The 20,180-nt window shown below is 45.7% G+C and overlaps 1 protein-coding gene across 1 annotated transcript in view; it reads left to right on the top strand.

Annotated features, from left to right (window-relative positions):
* RAB10 (RAB10, member RAS oncogene family) overlaps window positions 1-15,638 on the top strand; it is a 56,222-nt gene extending 40,584 nt beyond the window's left edge. Inside the window, exons 4-6 of the mRNA XM_056554566.1 lie at window positions 742-831; window positions 13,543-13,644; window positions 14,903-15,638. Coding sequence (XP_056410541.1) covers window positions 742-831; window positions 13,543-13,644; window positions 14,903-14,986 — 276 coding nt within the window. The 3' untranslated portion in view covers window positions 14,987-15,638. The remainder of the gene's footprint in view (window positions 1-741; window positions 832-13,542; window positions 13,645-14,902) is intronic.
* Window positions 15,639-20,180: the final 4,542 nt, after the last annotated feature.

Here is a 20,180-nt window from a genome sequence, read left to right on the forward strand (position 1 = left end):
TTATCCGCACCTCCACCTGCTGTCCTGTTGACGCATTTCACAGCTGAGGGTTTGTTACAGTTGTTTTTTAGCGTAGATGGCGCACTGTGTGCGAAACGGTCGGATCCACTTTATCTATGATGGAAAAATCATAAATAGAGAGATTACTGATCCTCGTGTGTTTTTGCCAAGACCGGATTTAATTGTAACAAACCCTCTGCTGTAACAGGTGCAAGAAGGTCTCCCTATTCACTGCAAGCAAGCAGAGATCTTGATAATAGGGATAGAAAGAAAATATATTTAAAAAGTTGCAGAACAACAGTTCTCCCTGGTTTTTGGGTGTATTCACATGGACAGTATCCTGTACAGCAGGGTTTCCCAAACGGGGCCTCCAGCTGTTGCGAAACTACAACTCCCAGCATGCCCGCACAGCCTTCCAGTCCATTTTACTGTACAGCAGTGTTTCCCAACCAGGGTGCCTCCAGCTGTTGCAAAACTACAACTCCCAGCATGCTGGGAGTTGTAGTTTTGCAACAGCTGGAGGCACCCTGGTTGGGAAACACTGCTGTAAAGTATTTGTGCAGAATTTGAAGCTGCAGATTAGAATCTGTGCTCAGTCCTTCAGTTTACATTGAAATCTGCAGCATAAAATCCTGCGCATCAAGTCTGCGTACGTGTGAACGCACCCTTACAGAGGTCATCGCTGTTCAGCCACGGAGCCACGTTCACAGCACCACATTAACCCCTTCTCTTCTCTTACAGCATGCCAACGAAGACGTGGAGCGGATGCTGCTAGGAAACAAGTGCGACATGGAGGATAAGAGAGTGGTGCCCAAAGCAAAAGGGGAGCAGGTAAGGAAGCGGCGCTGAGGTACTTGCAAACACCACTCACTCGCTGGCAACACACACACACACACACTCGATCACTGTCACCACACACACACTCACTCACTCACTCACTCACTCCACACACACACTCACTCACTCGCTGGCAACACACACACTCACTCACTCACTCCACACACTCACTCACTCACTCCACACACACTCACTCACTCGCTGGCAACACACACACTCACTCACACACCACACACACACTCACTCACTCACTCACTCACACACACCACACACACACACACACACTGACACCACACACACCACACACTCGATCACTGTCACCACACACACTCACTCACACACACCACACACACACACACACACTCACTGACACCACACACTCACTGACACCACACACACACATACACACACACCACACACACACACACTCACTCACTGACACCACACACTCACACACTCACTGACACCACACACTCACTGACACCACACACTCACTGACACCACACACTCACTCACTGACACCACACACACACATACACACACACCACACACACACACACACTCACTCACTGACACCACACACTCACACACTCACTGACACCACACACTCACTGACACCACACACTCACTCACTGACACCACACACACACATACACACACACCACACACACACACACTCACTCACTGACACCACACACTCACACACTCACTGACACCACACACTCACTGACACCACACACTCACTGACACCACACACTCACTCACTGACACCACACACACACATACACACACACCACACACACACACACTCACTCACTGACACCACACACTCACACACTCACTGACACCACACACTCACTCACTGACACCACACACACACACACACACACACACACACACACACACACACACACACACATACATACACACACACACACACACACACACACGCTGGCTGGAACCACACACATATCTGAGGGTGTGCATGTCCCGCAGGTGTTAGTCATTGCATAACAATGTATGAATGCAGGGACGGCCGCACACTTGTATAACCTGTGCATTGTGCAACTTCCTGGAGATGATGTATCTGTCCCCGGTGTAACCAGTCATCTCTGCTCCTTACTGCAGGGGGCGTTAGGTGCCCGTGACATCCGGCGTGCCGCCTTATACCCCCACAATATAGTGATCTATATAACCAGTGCTGCTGTACAGTGTGCTGCCTTATACCTCCACAATATAGTGATCTATACAACCAGTGCTGCTGTACAGTGTGCTGCCTTATACCCCACAATATAGTGATCTATACAACCAGTGCTGCTGTACAGTGTGCTGCCTTATACCTCCACAATATAGTGATCTATACAACCAGTGCTGCTGTACAGTGTGCTGCCTTATACCCCCACAATATAGTGATCTATACAACCAGTGCTGCTGTACAGTGTGCTGCCTTATACCTCCACAATATAGTGATCTATACAACCAGTGCTGCCTTATACCCCCACAATATAGTGATCTATACAACCAGTGCTGCTGTACAGTGTGCTGCCTTATACCCCACAATATAGTGATCTATACAACCAGTGCTGCTGTACAGTGTGCTGCCTTATACCCCACAATATAGTGATCTATACAACCAGTGCTGCTGTACAGTGTGCTGCCTTATACCCCACAATATAGTGATCTATACAACCAGTGCTGCTGTACAGTGTGCTGCCTTATACCCCACAATATAGTGATCTATGCAACCAGTGCTGCTGTACAGTGTGCTGCCTTATACCCTCACAATATAGTGATCTATACAACCAGTGCTGCCTTATACCCCCACAATATAGTGATCTATACAACCAGTGCTGCTGTACAGTGTGCTGCCTTATACCCCACAATATAGTGACCTATACAACCAGTGCTGCTGTACAGTGTGCTGCCTTATACCCTCACAATATAGTGATCTATACAACCAGTGCTGCTGTACAGTGTGCTGCCTTATACCCTCACAATATAGTGATCTATACAACCAGTGCTGCTGTACAGTGTGCTGCCTTATACCCCACAATATAGTGATCTATATAACCAGTGCTGCTGTACAGTGTGCTGCCTTATACCCCCACAATATAGTGATCTATACAACCAGTGCTGCTGTACAGTGTGCTGCCTTATACCTCCACAATATAGTGATCTATACAACCAGTGCTGCTGTACAGTGTGCTGCCTTATACCCCCACAATATAGTGATCTATACAACCAGTGCTGCTGTACAGTGTGCTGCCTTATACCCTCACAATATAGTGATCTATACAACCAGTGCTGCTGTACAGTGTGCTGCCTTATACCCCCACAATATAGTGATCTATACAACCAGTGCTGCTGTACAGTGTGCTGCCTTATACCCCCACAATATAGTGATCTATACAACCAGTGCTGCTGTACAGTGTGCTGCCTTATACCCCCACAATATAGTGATCTATACAACCAGTGCTGCTGTACAGTGTGCTGCCTTATACCCTCACAATATAGTGATCTATACAACCAGTGCTGCTGTACAGTGTGCTGCCTTATACCCCCACAATATAGTGATCTATACAACCAGTGCTGCTGTACAGTGTGCTGCCTTATACCTCCACTATATAGTGATCTATACAACCAGTGCTGCTGTACAGTGTGCTGCCTTATACCCCCACAATATAGTGATCTATATAACCAGTGCTGCTGTACAGTGTGCTGCCTTATACCCCCACAATATAGTGATCTATATAACCAGTGCTGCTGTACAGTGTGCTGCCTTATACCACCACAATATAGTGATCTATACAACCAGTGCTGCTTTACAGTGTGCTGCCTTATACCCCCACAATATAGTGATCTATACAACCAGTGCTGCTGTACAGTGTGCTGCCTTATACCCCACAATATAGTGATCTATACAACCAGTGCTGCTGTACAGTGTGCTGCCTTATACCCCCACAAAATAGTGATCTATACAACCAGTGCTGCTGTACAGTGTGCTGCCTTATACCCCCACAATATAGTGATCTATACAACCAGTGCTGCTGTACAGTGTGCTGCCTTATACCCCCACAATATAGTGATCTATACAACCAGTGCTGCTTTACAGTGTGCTGCCTTATACCCCCACAATATAGTGATCTATACAACCAGTGCTGCTGTACAGTGTGCTGCCTTATACCTCCACAATATAGTGATCTATACAACCAGTGCTGCTGTACAGTGTGCTGCCTTATACCCTCACAATATAGTGATCTATACAACCAGTGCTGCTGTACAGTGTGCTGCCTTATACCCCCACAATATAGTGATCTATACAACCAGTGCTGCTGTACAGTGTGCTGCCTTATACCCCCACAATATAGTGATCTATATAACCAGTGCTGCTGTACAGTGTGCTGCCTTATACCTCCACAATATAGTGATCTATACAACCAGTGCTGCTGTACAGTGTGCTGCCTTATACCCCCACAATATAGTGATCTATACAACCAGTGCTGCTGTACAGTGTGCTGCCTTATACCCCCACAATATAGTGATCTATATAACCAGTGCTGCTGTACAGTGTGCTGCCTTATACCCCCACAATATAGTGATCTATACAACCAGTGCTGCTGTACAGTGTGCTGCCTTATACCCCCACAATATAGTGATCTATACAACCAGTGCTGCTGTACAGTGTGCTGACTTATACCTCCACAATATAGTGATCTATACAACCAGTGCTGCTGTACAGTGTGCTGCCTTATACCTCCACAATATAGTGATCTATACAACCAGTGCTGCTGTACAGTGTGCTGCCTTATACCCCCACAATATAGTGATCTATGCAACCAGTGCTGCTGTACAGTGTGCTGCCTTATACCTCCACAATATAGTGATCTAGACAACCAGTGCTGCTGTACAGTGTGCTGCCTTATACCTCCACAATATAGTGATCTAGACAACCAGTGCTGCTGTACAGTGTGCTGCCTTATACCTCCACAATATAGTGATCTATACAACCAGTGCTGCTGTACAGTGTGCCGCCTTATACCTCCACAATATAGTGATCTATACAACCAGTGCTGCTGTAGTGTGCTGCCTTATACCCCCACAATATAGTGATCTATACAACCAGTGCTGCTGTACAGTGTGCTGCCTTATACCCCCACAATATAGTGATCTATACAACCAGTGCTGCTGTACAGTGTGCTGCCTTATACCCCCACAATATAGTGATCTATACAACCAGTGCTGCTGTACAGTGTGCTGCCTTATACCTCCACAATATAGTGATCTATACAACCAGTGCTGCTGTACAGTGTGCTGCCTTATACCCCCACAATATAGTGATCTATACAACCAGTGCTGCTGTACAGTGTGCTGCCTTATACCTGCACAATATAGTGATCTATACAACCAGTGCTGCCTTATACCCCCACAATATAGTGATCTATATAACCAGTGCTGCTGTACAGTGTGCTGCCTTATACCCCCACAATATAGTGATCTATACAACCAGTGCTGCTGTACAGTGTGCTGCCTTATACCCCCACAATATAGTGATCTATACAACCAGTGCTGCTGTACAGTGTGCTGCCTTATACCTCCACAATATAGTGATCTATATAACCAGGGCTGCTGTACAGTGTGCTGCCTTATACCCCCACAATATAGTGATCTATACAACCAGTGCTGCTGTACAGTGTGCTGCCTTATACCTCCACAATATAGTGATCTATATAACCAGTGCTGCTGTACAGTGTGCTGACTTATACCTCCACAATATAGTGATCTATACAACCAGTGCTGCCTTATACCTCCACAATATAGTGATCTATACAACCAGTGCTGCTGTACAGTGTGCTGCCTTATACCTCCACAATATAGTGATCTATACAACCAGTGCTGCTGTACAGTGTGCTGCCTTATACCCCCACAATATAGTGATCTATATAACCAGTGCTGCTGTACAGTGTGCTGCCTTATACCTCCACAATATAGTGATCTATACAACCAGTGCTGCTGTACAGTGTGCTGCCTTATACCCTCACAATATAGTGATCTATACAACCAGTACTGCTGTACAGTGTGCTGCCTTATACCCCCACAATATAGTGATCTATACAACCAGTGCTGCTGTACAGTGTGCTGCCTTATACCCCCACAATATAGTGATCTATACAACCAGTGCTGCTGTACAGTGTGCTGCCTTATACCCCCACAATATAGTGATCTATACAACCAGTGCTGCTGTACAGTGTGCTGCCTTATACCTCCACAATATAGTGATCTATACAACCAGTGCTGCTGTACAGTGTGCTGCCTTATACCTCCACAATATAGTGATCTATATAACCAGGGCTGCTGTACAGTGTGCTGCCTTATACCCCCACAATATAGTGATCTATACAACCAGTGCTGCTGTACAGTGTGCTGCCTTATACCCCCACAATATAGTGATCTATACAACCAGTGCTGCTGTACAGTGTGCTGCCTTATACCCTCACAATATAGTGATCTATACAACCAGTGCTGCCTTATATCCCCACAATATAGTGATCTATACAACCAGTACTGCTGTACAGTGTGCTGCCTTATACCCCCACAATATAGTGATCTATACAACCAGTGCTGCTGTACAGTGTGCTGCCTTATACCCCCACAATATAGTGATCTATACAACCAGTGCTGCTGTACAGTGTGCCGCCTTATACCCCCACAATATAGTGATCTATACAACCAGTACTGCTGTACAGTGTGCTGCCTTATACCCCACAATATAGTGATCTATATAACCAGTGCTGCTGTACAGTGTGCTGCCTTATACCCCCACAATATAGTGATCTATACAACCAGTACTGCTGTACAGTGTGCTGCCTTATACCCTCACAATATAGTGATCTATACAACCAGTGCTGCTGTACAGTGTGCTGCCTTATACCCCCACAATATAGTGATCTATACAACCAGTGCTGCTGTACAGTGTGCTGCCTTATACCCCCACAATATAGTGATCTATACAACCAGTGCTGCTGTACAGTGTGCTGCCTTATACCTCCACAATATAGTGATCTATACAACCAGTGCTGCTGTACAGTGTGCTGCCTTATACCTCCACAATATAGTGATCTATATAACCAGGGCTGCTGTACAGTGTGCTGCCTTATACCTCCACAATATAGTGATCTATACAACCAGTGCTGCTGTACAGTGTGCTGCCTTATACCCCCACAATATAGTGATCTATACAACCAGTGCTGCTGTACAGTGTGCTGCCTTATACCCTCACAATATAGTGATCTATACAACCAGTACTGCTGTACAGTGTGCTGCCTTATACCCCCACAATATAGTGATCTATACAACCAGTGCTGCTGTACAGTGTGCTGCCTTATACCCCCACAATATAGTGATCTATACAACCAGTGCTGCTGTACAGTGTGCTGCCTTATACCTCCACAATATAGTGATCTATACAACCAGTGCTGCTGTACAGTGTGCTGCCTTATACCTCCACAATATAGTGATCTATATAACCAGGGCTGCTGTACAGTGTGCTGCCTTATACCCCCACAATATAGTGATCTATACAACCAGTGCTGCTGTACAGTGTGCTGCCTTATACCCCCACAATATAGTGATCTATACAACCAGTGCTGCTGTACAGTGTGCTGCCTTATACCCTCACAATATAGTGATCTATACAACCAGTACTGCTGTACAGTGTGCTGCCTTATACCCCCACAATATAGTGATCTATACAACCAGTGCTGCTGTACAGTGTGCCGCCTTATACCCCCACAATATAGTGATCTATACAACCAGTACTGCTGTACAGTGTGCTGCCTTATACCCCACAATATAGTGATCTATATAACCAGTGCTGCTGTACAGTGTGCTGCCTTATACCCCCACAATATAGTGATCTATACAACCAGTACTGCTGTACAGTGTGCTGCCTTATACCCTCACAATATAGTGATCTATACAACCAGTGCTGCTGTACAGTGTGCTGCCTTATACCCCACAATATAGTGATCTATATAACCAGTGCTGCTGTACAGTGTGCTGCCTTATACCCCCACAATATAGTGATCTATACAACCAGTGCTGCTGTACAGTGTGCTGCATTATACCTCCACAATATAGTTATCTATACAACCAGTGCTGCTGTACAGTGTGCTGCCTTATACCCCCACAATATAGTGATCTATACAACCAGTGCTGCTGTACAGTGTGCTGCCTTATACCCCACAATATAGTGATCTATATAACCAGTGCTGCTGTACAGTGTGCTGCCTTATACCCTCACAATATAGTGATCTATACAACCAGTACTGCTGTACAGTGTGCTGCCTTATACCCTCACAATATAGTGATCTATACAACCAGTGCTGCTGTACAGTGTGCTGCATTATACCTCCACAATATAGTGATCTATACAACCAGTACTGCTGTACAGTGTGCTGCCTTATACCCCCACAATATAGTGATCTATACAACCAGTGCTTCTGTACAGTGTGCTGCATTATACCTCCACAATATAGTGATCTATACAACCAGTGCTGCTGTACAGTGTGCTGCCTTATACCCCCACAATATAGTGATCTATATAACCAGTGCTGCTGTACAGTGTGCTGCCTTATACCCCCACAATATAGTGATCTATACAACCAGTGCTGCTGTACAGTGTGCTGCCTTATACCCCCACAATATAGTGATCTATACAACCAGTGCTGCTGTACAGTGTGCTGCCTTATACCTCCACAATATAGTGATCTATACAACCAGTGCTGCTGTACAGTGTGCTGCCTTATACCTCCACAATATAGTGATCTATACAACCAGTGCTGCTGTACAGTGTGCTGCCTTATACCCCACGATATAGTGATCTATACAACCAGTACTGCTGTACAGTGTGCTGCCTTATACCTCCACAATATAGTGATCTATACAACCAGTGCTGCTGTACAGTGTGCTGCCTTATACCCCCACAATATAGTGATTTATACAACCAGTGCTGCTGTACAGTGTGCTGCCTTATACCCCCACAATATAGTGATCTATACAACCAGTGCTGCTGTACAGTGTGCTGCCTTATACCCCCACAATATAGTGATCTATATAACCAGTGCTGCTGTACAGTGTGCTGCCTTATACCTCCACAATATAGTGATCTATATAACCAGTGCTGCTGTACAGTGTGCTGCCTTATACCCTCACAATATAGTGATCTATACAACCAGTGCTGCTGTACAGTGTGCTGCCTTATACCTCCACAATATAGTGATCTATACAACCAGTGCTGCTGTACAGTGTGCTGCCTTATACCCCCACAATATAGTGATCTATACAACCAGTGCTGCTGTACAGTGTGCTGCCTTATACCCCCACAATATAGTGATCTATACAACCAGTGCTGCTGTACAGTGTGCTGCCTTATACCCCCACAATATAGTGATCTATACAACCAGTGCTGCTGTACAGTGTGCTGCCTTATACCCCCACAATATAGTGATCTATACAACCAGTGCTGCTGTACAGTGTGCTGCCTTATACCCCCACAATATAGTGATCTATACAACCAGTGCTGCCTTATACCCCCACAATATAGTGATCTATACAACCAGTGCTGCTGTACAGTGTGCTGCCTTATACCCCCACAATATAGTGATCTATACAACCAGTGCTGCCTTATACCCCCACAATATAGTGATCTATACAACCAGTGCTGCTCAGAAAAGGATTTATAATAAATGGACATATTAGTCCTGTAGTGATAGAACTGATCCCCTATACATATGATACAATGGGGATAAGTTATAGATCGACGGAGGTCTGTTATAGAAGACAATGGAGCGGGGTCTCCTGATGGGACAGTTACCGTATGCTTGTGTTCACACTGTCAGAAGCTCATGGTCTCCTGATGATACAGTTACCGTATGCTTGTGTTCACACTGTCAGAGGCTTGTGGACTCCTGATGGGACAGTTAACATATTCTTGTGTTCACGTTGTCAGAGGCTCGTGGTCTCCTGATGGGACAGTTACGGTATGCTTGTGTTGACACTGTCCAGACGCTCGTGGTCTCCTGATGGGACAGTTACTGTATGTTTGTGTTCACACTGTCAGGGGCTCGTGGTAGCCTGATGGGACAGTTACCGTATGCTTGTGTTCACACGGTCAGAGGCTTGTGGTCTCCTGATGGGACAGTTACCGTATGCTTGTGTTCACACTGTCCAGACGCTCATGGTCTCCTGATGGGACAGTTACTGTATACTTGTGTTCACACTGTCCAGACGCTCATGGTCTCCTGATGGGACAGTTACTGTATACTTGTGCTCACACTGTCAGAGGCTCGTGGTCTCCAGCCGCAGTTTGTAGAATTGTTGTCATGTTGTGTTCTTACATCACAGTATGGACGGTATTATAGACCCGAATGGAACTTCATGATAAGTCAATGGGTATCTTCAAGAATGTTTTGGTGTTGCATCGTGACAGATCCAATGTGAATAGACAACATATGCGGAGACCGGGGCGATGTGGGATGGGAGACCGGGGCGCTAGAGGAGCAACATAATCTCGCTGATTACTAGGCACATTATGCAATTAGAGACGCCGACAGGTGACCATAGCGCCATCTATGTGCCGTAGTGGGAGATGCAGACAGGTGACCATAGCGCCATCTATGTGCCGTAGTGGGAGATGCAGACAGGTGACCATAGCGCCATCTATGTGCCGTAGTGGGAGATGCAGACAGGTGACCATAGCGCCATCTATGTGCTGTAGTGGGAGATGCAGACAGGAGACCATAGCGCCATCTATGTGCTGTAGTGGGAGATGCAGACAGGTGACCATAGCGCCATCTATGTGCCGTAGTGGGAGATGCCGACGGGTGACCATAGCGCCATCTATGTGCTGTAGTGGGAGATGCAGATGGGTGACCATAGCGCCATCTATGTGCTGTAGTGGGAGATGCCGACAGGTGACCATAGCGCCATCTATGTGCTGTAGTGGGAGATGCAGACAGGTGACCATAGCGCCATCTATGTGCTGTAGTGGGAGATGCAGACAGGTGACCATAGCGCCATCTATGTGCTGTAGTGGGAGATGCAGACAGGAGACCATAGCGCCATCTATGTGCTGTAGTGGGAGATGCAGACAGGAGACCATAGCGCCATCTATGTGCTGTAGTGGGAGATGCAGACAGGAGACCATAGCGCCATCTATGTGCTGTAGTGGGAGATGCAGACAGGTGACCATAGCGCCATCTATGTGTCGTAGTGGGAGATGCCGACAGGTGACCATAGCGCCATCTATGTGCTGTAGTGGGAGATGCCGACAGGTGACCATAGCGCCATCTATGTGCTGTAGTGGGAGATGCAGACAGGTGACCATAGCGCCATCTATGTGCTGTAGTGGGAGATGCAGACAGGTGACCATAGCGCCATCTATGTGCTGTAGTGGGAGATGCCGACAGGTGACCATAGCGCCATCTATGTGCTGTAGTGGGAGATGCCGACAGGTGACCATAGCGCCATCTATGTGCTGTAGTGGGAGATGCCGACAGGTGACCATAGCGCCATCTATGTGCTGTAGTGGGAGATGCCGACAGGTGACCATAGCGCCATCTATGTGCTGTAGTGGGAGATGCCGACAGGTGACCATAGCGCCATCTATGTGCTGTAGTGGGAGATGCAGATGGGTGACCATAGCGCCATCTATGTGCTGTAGTGGGAGATGCAGACAGGAGACCATAGCGCCATCTATGTGTCGTAGTGGGAGATGCCGACAGGTGACCATAGCGCCATCTATGTGCTGTAGTGGGAGATGCCGACAGGTGACCATAGCGCCATCTATGTGCTGTAGTGGGAGATGCAGACAGGTGACCATAGCGCCATCTATGTGCTGTAGTGGGAGATGCAGACGGGTGACCATAGCGCCATCTATGTGCTGTAGTGGGAGATGCAGACGGGTGACCATAGCGCCATCTATGTGCTGTAGTGGGAGATGCAGACGGGTGACCATAGCGCCATCTATGTGCTGTAGTGGGAGATGCAGACAGGTGACCATAGCGCCATCTATGTGCTGTAGTGGGAGATGCAGACAGGAGACCATAGCGCCATCTATGTGCTGTAGTGGGAGATGCAGACAGGTGACCATAGCGCCATCTATGTGCTGTAGTGGGAGATGCAGACAGGAGACCATAGCGCCATCTATGTGTCGTAGTGGGAGATGCCGACAGGTGACCATAGCGCCATCTATGTGCTGTAGTGGGAGATGCCGACAGGTGACCATAGCGCCATCTATGTGCTGTAGTGGGAGATGCAGACGGGTGACCATAGCGCCATCTATGTGCCGTAGTGGGAGATGCCGACAGGGGACCATAGCGCCATCTATGTGCTGTAGTGGGAGATGCAGACGGGTGACCATAGCGCCATCTATGTGCTGTAGTGGGAGATGCAGACGGGTGACCATAGCGCCATCTATGTGCTGTAGTGGGAGATGCAGACGGGTGACCATAGCGCCATCTATGTGCTGTAGTGGGAGATGCAGACAGGAGACCATAGCGCCATCTATGTGCTGTAGTGGGAGATGCAGACAGGTGACCATAGCGCCATCTGTGTCGTAGTGGGAGATGCCGACGGGTGACCATAGCGCCATCTATGTGCTGTAGTGGGAGATGCAGACAGGTGATCATAGCGCCATCTATGTGCTGTAGTGGGAGATGCAGACAGGTGACCATAGCGCCATCTATGTGCTGTAGTGGGAGATGCAGACGGCTGACCATAGCGCCATCTATGTGCTGTAGTGGGAGATGCAGACAGGTGATCATAGCGCCATCTATGTGCCGTAGTGGGAGATGCAGACGGGTGACCATAGCGCCATCTATGTGCCGTAGTGGGAGATGCAGACAGGTGACCATAGCGCCATCTATGTGCTGTAGTGGGAGATGCAGACAGGTGACCATAGCGCCATCTATGTGCTGTAGTGGGAGATGCAGACAGGTGACCATAGCGCCATCTATGTGCTGTAGTGGGAGATGCAGACAGGAGACCATAGCGCCATCTATGTGCTGTAGTGGGAGATGCCGACAGGTGACCATAGCGCCATCTATGTGCTGTAGTGGGAGATGCAGACAGGTGACCATAGCGCCATCTATGTGCCGTAGTGGGAGATGCCGACAGGGGACCATAGCGCCATCTATGTGCAGTTCTGGAAGTTCTGCATCTTTCTACATCACAGTAAAACGTGCAGCGCTGCTGTAGACAAGTAGCGTCTGTATTCTGGGAGGAGGACTATAACTCCCAGCATGCCACGATCAGTCTTACTTGCAAACTTCATTCTATGTAAATGCTATAACATAAGGCGTCACATGTCATACGTCACCTGATGTAAATGTTTATAGGTCTGGGCGCCTGTACGGCGAGGGCCCCCGCTCATCTAAACACACAAGATTCCAGTCGTCTACAAACTGCGGCCCTGTGTATGTTGCAGAACTACAACTCCCAACATGCCCGAACAGCCTTCGGCTGTCCGGGCATGCTGGGAGTTGTAGTTTTGCAACATCAGTAGGACCTCACTTTGTAGACCACTGCTCTTGACCAGGTCCTATCCATCTACCTTGTGTTCAGCTGTGACTTTGCTCCTTTGTGTCAGTGATCCGACCGTTTTTCTTTACCACCTGACTTATTTTTTTTTTACCTTCTTCCTTCCAGATCGCTCGAGAACACGGAATTAGGTTTTTTGAGACTAGCGCAAAAGCAAACGTAAACATTGAGAAGGCATTCCTCACGTTAGCAGAAGACATACTACGAAAGGTAAAGCAGGGCGGACGACAGCCATCTTGTACTTATAAGTGAGCAGAATAGTGAGTGCAGCTCTGGAGTATAATACAGGATATAACTCAGGATCAGTACAGGATAAGTAATGTAATGTATGTACACAGTGATCTCACCAGCAGAATAGTGAGTACAGCTCTGGAGTATAATACAGGATATAACTCAGGATCAGTACAGGATAAGTAATGTAATGTATGTACACAGTGACCTCACCAGCAGAATAGTGAGTACAGCTCTGGAGTTTAATACAGGATATAACTCAGGATCAGTACAGGATAAGTAATGTAATGTACACAGTGACCTCACCAGCAGAATAGTGAGTACAGCTCTGGGGTATAATACAGGATATAACTCAGGATCAGTACAGGATAAGTAATGTAATGTACACAGTGACCTCACCAGCAGAATAGTGAGTACAGCTCTGGGGTATAATACAGGATATAACTCAGGATCAGTACAGGATAAGTAATGTAATGTATGTACACAGTGATCTCACCAGCAGAATAGTGAGTGCAGCTCTGGAGTCTAATACAGGATATAACTCAGGATCAGTACAGGATAAGTAATGTAATGTATGTACACAGTGACCTCACCAGCAGAATAGTGAGTGCAGCTCTGGAGGATAATACAGGATATAACTCAGGATCAGTACAGGATAAGTAATATAATGTATGTACACAGTGATCTCACCAGCAGAATAGTGAGTACAGCTCTGGAGTTTAATACAGGATATAACTCGGGATCAGTACAGGATAAGTAATGTAATGTACACAGTGACCTCACCAGCAGAATAGTGAGTGCAGCTCTGGAGTATAATACAGGATATAACTCAGGATCAGTACAGGATAAGTAATGTAATGTATGTACACAGTAACCTCACCAGCAGAATAGTGAGTACAGCTCTGGAGTATAATACAGGATATAACTCAGGATCAGTACAGGATAAGTAATGTAATGTATGTACACAGTGACCTCACCAGCAGAATAGTGAGTGCAGCTCTGGAGTATAATACAGGATATAACTCAGGATCAGTACAGGATAAGTAATGTAATGTATGTACACAGTGACCTCACCAGCAGAATAGTGAGTACAGCTCTGGAGTATAATACAGGATATAACTCAGGATCAGTACAGGATAAGTAATGTAATGTATGTACTCAGTGACCTCACCAGCAGAATAGTGAGTACAGCTCTGGGGTATAATACAGGATATAACTCTTCTCTCTTGTCTTTCAGACTCCAGTCAAAGAACCCAACAGTGAGAATGTAGATATCAGCAGCGGTGGAGGAGTCACAGGCTGGAAGAGCAAATGTTGTTGAGTCTTGAATTTGCGCCATTCACCATTCACTGCCCCTCCTCACCCTCCCTTTGCAGCATAAACCACTTTCCCCTTTGACACCCTCCATTTTAACCTTCCCCGATGAATGTCCCCTCTTCCTGACATATTAACATCCATCTATACGAGTGCTTGCCGGTATCTCTCTCCTTTCTCAAGAGAAGATGAAGATGACGCCTTCACCCTTGGGAAAGAGCGGAGTGAATCATGTATGTGACATATATATCATTTTAAGGCGCCCATCCCCCACCCTCCCCCCTTCACTACATTTTGGTTGTGTCCTATGCCCCTCCCACCCTCCTCCCCCTTTCGTTCTGTTATCATTAAAAAGAAAACAAATGTCCAAGATGACGACACGTGCGACAAATTCTGCTCTACTGTTCTGGATTAAAACCAATGTGTACCACAATAAAGGTTAGAATGAATCACTACTTCTGTCTCCATGATGGAGGTGAGCCGCGGGGGATCGGGGGTCCTCGGCCTGCGCTCCACCACTCCCCGATCTGTAGAGTTTGTCTTTTTGTTTGATCTTTCTTTTTGGTTATGGATTTATTTTTTGGGTTTGTTTCATGTGAGCTGTACACAAATGGCTACTGTAACCTGAAATCTGCAAATATATCTGTCTCGATATCGGCCATGAATGGTTTCGTTATTTGGCATGCAAAGTATTCGCGCCCATAGGTGCCGGCTCCACCTTCTGAGTCATTGAGAACGCCAACCTTTTTTTTAAAGGGGTTTTCCTGTATCTGAAAATTTGTATTTATATAAAACATTCACCCCGAGACGCACAACTCATGACAGGAAGTTGTGTACTCCTCTACCAGTGTTGTCTCAGCAGATTCCCTCCTCTTTCCTGTCATCCTCTGTGTGGTGTGGCTGGATCTGGTCTCTGAGCTCTAGCCCCACCCCCTGCATGATGCCATCACTTCTGACCTGCTCCTACAGCTAAATCACTATATATCTATCTATATATATATAGATAGATAGATATCTATAGATACATATATATATATATATATATATACACACACACACATACACACTGCTGAAAAAATTAGGGGAACACTAAGATAACACATCCTTGATCTGAAGAAATGCCACCCCACACCATTACTGACCCACCACCAAACCGGTCATGCTGGAAGATGTTGCAGGCAGCAGAACATTCTCCACGGCGTCTCCAGACTCTGTCACATGTGCTCAGTGTGAACCTGCTTTCATCTGTGAAGAGCACAGGGCGCCAGTGGTGAATTTTGCCAATCTTTGTGTTCTTTGGTATATGCCAAACGTCCTGCACAGTGTTGGGCTGTAAGCACCACCCCCACCTGTGAATGTCGGGCCCTCATACCACCCTCATGGAGTCTGTTTCTGACCATTTGAGTGGACATGCACATTTGTGGCCTGCTGGAGGTCATTTTGCAGGGCTCTGGCAGTGCTCCTCCTGCTCCTCCTTGCACAAAGGCGGAGGTAGCGGTCCTGCTGCTGGGTTGTTGCCCTCCTACGGCCTCCTCCACGTCTCCTGATGTACTGGCCTGTCTCCTGGTAGCGCCTCCATGCTCTGGACACTATGCTGACAGACACAGCAAACCTTCTTGCCACAGTTCGCATTGATGTGCCATCCTGGATGAGCTGCACTACCTGAGCCACTTGTGTGGGTTGTAGACTTCGTCTCATGCTACGACTAGAGTGAAAGCACCGCCAGCATTCAAAAGTGACCAAAACATCAGCCAGGAAGCATAGGAACTGAGAAGTGGTCTGTGGTCACCACCTGCAGAACCACCTCTTTATTTATTTATTTTTAAATCAACTGGTGCTAGAAAGTTAAACAGATTTGTAAATTAAAGTAAAAAGAATAAGTGCAGCTCACAATTAATACACTAGTCCGAGGTTAAAAAGAGAGAATTCTATAACAAAAATATTTACCCAGAACCTCAAGGAAAGTGTATATAGAATAATGAATGAAATAGACCGTGCTTCAATTAACAGTAATTAATATAATATCACATCAATTATAGAAAAGATTAAGATGATCCCCTCACAGGGCCCTATGGGGGATCGAACAATAAAATACACTAAAATAATTCCTGATGCCTCTAATGTGCGTTCGTACAACAGATAAAAGATATCTTCATCAATGATTCCTTGTAAAGAGGCGAGTATAATAAATCACAAAACTGTATCTTCAAGGAGGATAAATGCTGATTAATATTAATGGCAGTTATTATGGAACAGTGTTGCAGTGTTATCCTTTCGGCATAAAGATGTCAGAGTGGCGGTAATTCCCCGAAAACAGATGTTAAAAGTTCCAGCAGTATTAGGTATGATAGAAAGTCTGTGGATTAAAGTGCCAATATTAGTCTGCGCTGGCAGGCGCTGACTAGTGGTATTGCCGGTGGTGGTGGCAGCTGGTCCAGACAGCACCGGACCCGATGTATTAACCCAATAACGACCATGGACGTCTATACTCGTCCAATGGCCGTTACCGGGGTATGACGCGGGCTCCCGACTCGAGCCCACGTCATACCGGCCAGCCCCCAGCTGATTCCTGTAGCTGGGGGCCGGCGTTAATAGCCGACATGCGGCGATCGCCGCGGCCGGCTATTAACCCTTTAGATCACCGCTGTCATAGTTGACAGCGGCGTCTAAAGGTGCCTGTATTAAGTCCCTGGTGGTCCAGTGGGGTGTATTGCCCCCCCCCCCCCCGCAGCACGATCGCAGGGGAGCGATCCACTACTGAGGTAGCCTGAGTGCTTACCTCTCCTGCTGCGGCGGCAGGACAAGGCTTTATCAATCGAGCGCAGAGCACACAGATCATTGTGGATTTATGAAACCACAATGATCTGTATGAGGAATCTAATGACTCCTCCTAAAAGTCTCCTAAGGGGACTAAAAGTGTAAAAAAAAAAAAAAAAAAAAAAGTTTAAAAACACACATTAACCCCTTCCTTATTAAAAGTTTAAATCACCCCCCTTTTCCCAAATTCCATATTAAAAATATGTAACCATAATAAAAATAAACATGTGGTATCGCCGCGTGCGTAAATGTCTGACCTATAAAAATATATCATTAATTAAACCGCACGGTCAATGGCGTATGCGCAAAAAAATTCAAAAGTCCAAAATAGCGTATTTTTGGTCACTTTTCATACCATAAAAAAAGGAATTAAAAGCGATCAAGAAGTCCAATCAAAATAAAAATGGTACCGATTCAAACTTCAGATCATGGCGCAAAAAATGAGTCCTCATACCGCCCTGTATATGGAAAAATAAAAAAAGTTATAGGGGTCAGAAAAGGACAATTTAAAACCTATACATTTTCCTGCATGTAGTTATGATTTTTTCCAGAAGTGCGACAAAATCACCTATATAAGTAGGGGATCATTTTAACCGTATGGACCTACAGAATAAAGACAAGGTGTCATTTTTACCGAAAAATTTACTGCCTAGAAACAGAAGCCCTTAAAATTTACAAAATTGTTTTTTCTTCAATTTTGGCGCACAATTATTTTTTATTTTTTCCGTTTCGCCATAGATTTTTGGGTAAAAGGACTGATGTCATTACAAAGTAGAATTGGTGGCGTAAAAAATAAGCCATCATATGGATTTTTAGGTGCAAAATTGAAAGGGTTATGATTTTTAAAGGCAAGGAGGAAAAAACGAAAGTGTAAGAACAGAAAAATGCTTGGTCCTAAATGCTTGGGTTAAGCTGCCCGTGTGTATGCACAGGGTTGTAAAAGCGCTTTAAGGATAGATATAATGCGCTCACCGGTATCTGATGTTTGGGCAGTCCACGTTAAGATCCGATCAGGGGCAAGGCTGTTTGCCGGTTCTCTGATGTACTCCAGTAGTCGGCCTCGTGGAGTTGGCGTGTGACGTCACTGGGGGCTCTGCTGGAACAACGGCCTCACCGGAGTGGAGATGGTGATGGAACAGGAGCCGTCATTGTTGGACTGCAAAAATTCACTGCAGGGTAAATTGGATAAAACTGCAACTGCCAGGTAAAATCGCACACAAGGATGGCATCTAGTTCCTAGACGCGTTTCAGGGTACTGAAATGACCCTTTCTTCAGTAGGAGTGTGTGTTAGTAGGAGTGTACTATGTTAGTGGTAAAATTTTGTCGACATTTCTTGGTGAAAAAATTCCAAAATTTGATGAAAAAATAGAAAAATGCAAAATTTTCTAACTATGAAGCTCTCTGCTTATAAGGAAAATGAATATTCCAAATAAATTATATATTGATTTACATATACAATGGGGGAGATTTATCAAATCCTGTCCATATGAAAAGTTGCAGAGTTGCCCATAGCAACCAATCAGATTGCTTCATCCATTTTTGAAAAGGCCTCTGAGAAATGAAAGAAGCGATCTGATTGGTTGCTATGGGCATCTCTGCAACTTTTCATCTGGACAGGATTTGATAAATCTCCCCCAATATGTCTACTTTATGTTTGCATCATAAAATTTATGAGTTTTTACTTTTGGAAGACATCAGAGGCTTCAAAGTTCAGCGGCAATTTTCCAATTTTTCACAAAATTTTCAAAATCTGAATTTTTCAGGGACCAGTTCAAGTTTGAAGTGGATTTGAAGGGTCTTCATATTAGAAATTCCCCACAAATGACCCCATTATAAAAACTGCACCCCCCAAAGTATTCAAAATGACATCCAGAAAGTTTAACCCTTTAGGTGTTTCACAGGAATAGCAGCAAAGTGAAGGAGAAAATTCCCAATCTTCATTTTTTACACACGCATGTTCTTGTAGACCCAGTTTTTGAATTTTTAAAGGGGTAAAAGGAGAAAAAGCCCCCCAAAATGTGTAACCCAATTTCTCTCGAGTAAGGAAATACCTCATATGTGTATGTGAAGTGCTCTGTGGGCGCAGTAGAGGGCTCAGAAGGGAAGGAGCGACAATGGGATTTTGGAGAGTGAGTTTTCCTGAAATGGTTTTTGGGGAGCATGTCACATTTAGGAAGCCCCTATGGTGCCAGAACAGCAAAAAAAACATATGGCATACCATTTGTGAAACTACACCCCTCAAGGAACGTAACAAGGGGTACAGTGTACCTTAACACCCCACAGGTGTTTGACGACTTATCGTTAAAGTCGGATGTGTAAATGAAGGGAAATTTTTTTTTTCGCTATAGTGCAGTTTTTTCCCCCAAATTTACCATTTTTACAA

The sequence above is a fragment of the Hyla sarda genome, unplaced genomic scaffold (assembly GCF_029499605.1).
Source record: "Hyla sarda isolate aHylSar1 unplaced genomic scaffold, aHylSar1.hap1 scaffold_794, whole genome shotgun sequence".
Lineage (NCBI taxonomy): Eukaryota > Metazoa > Chordata > Amphibia > Anura > Hylidae > Hyla > Hyla sarda.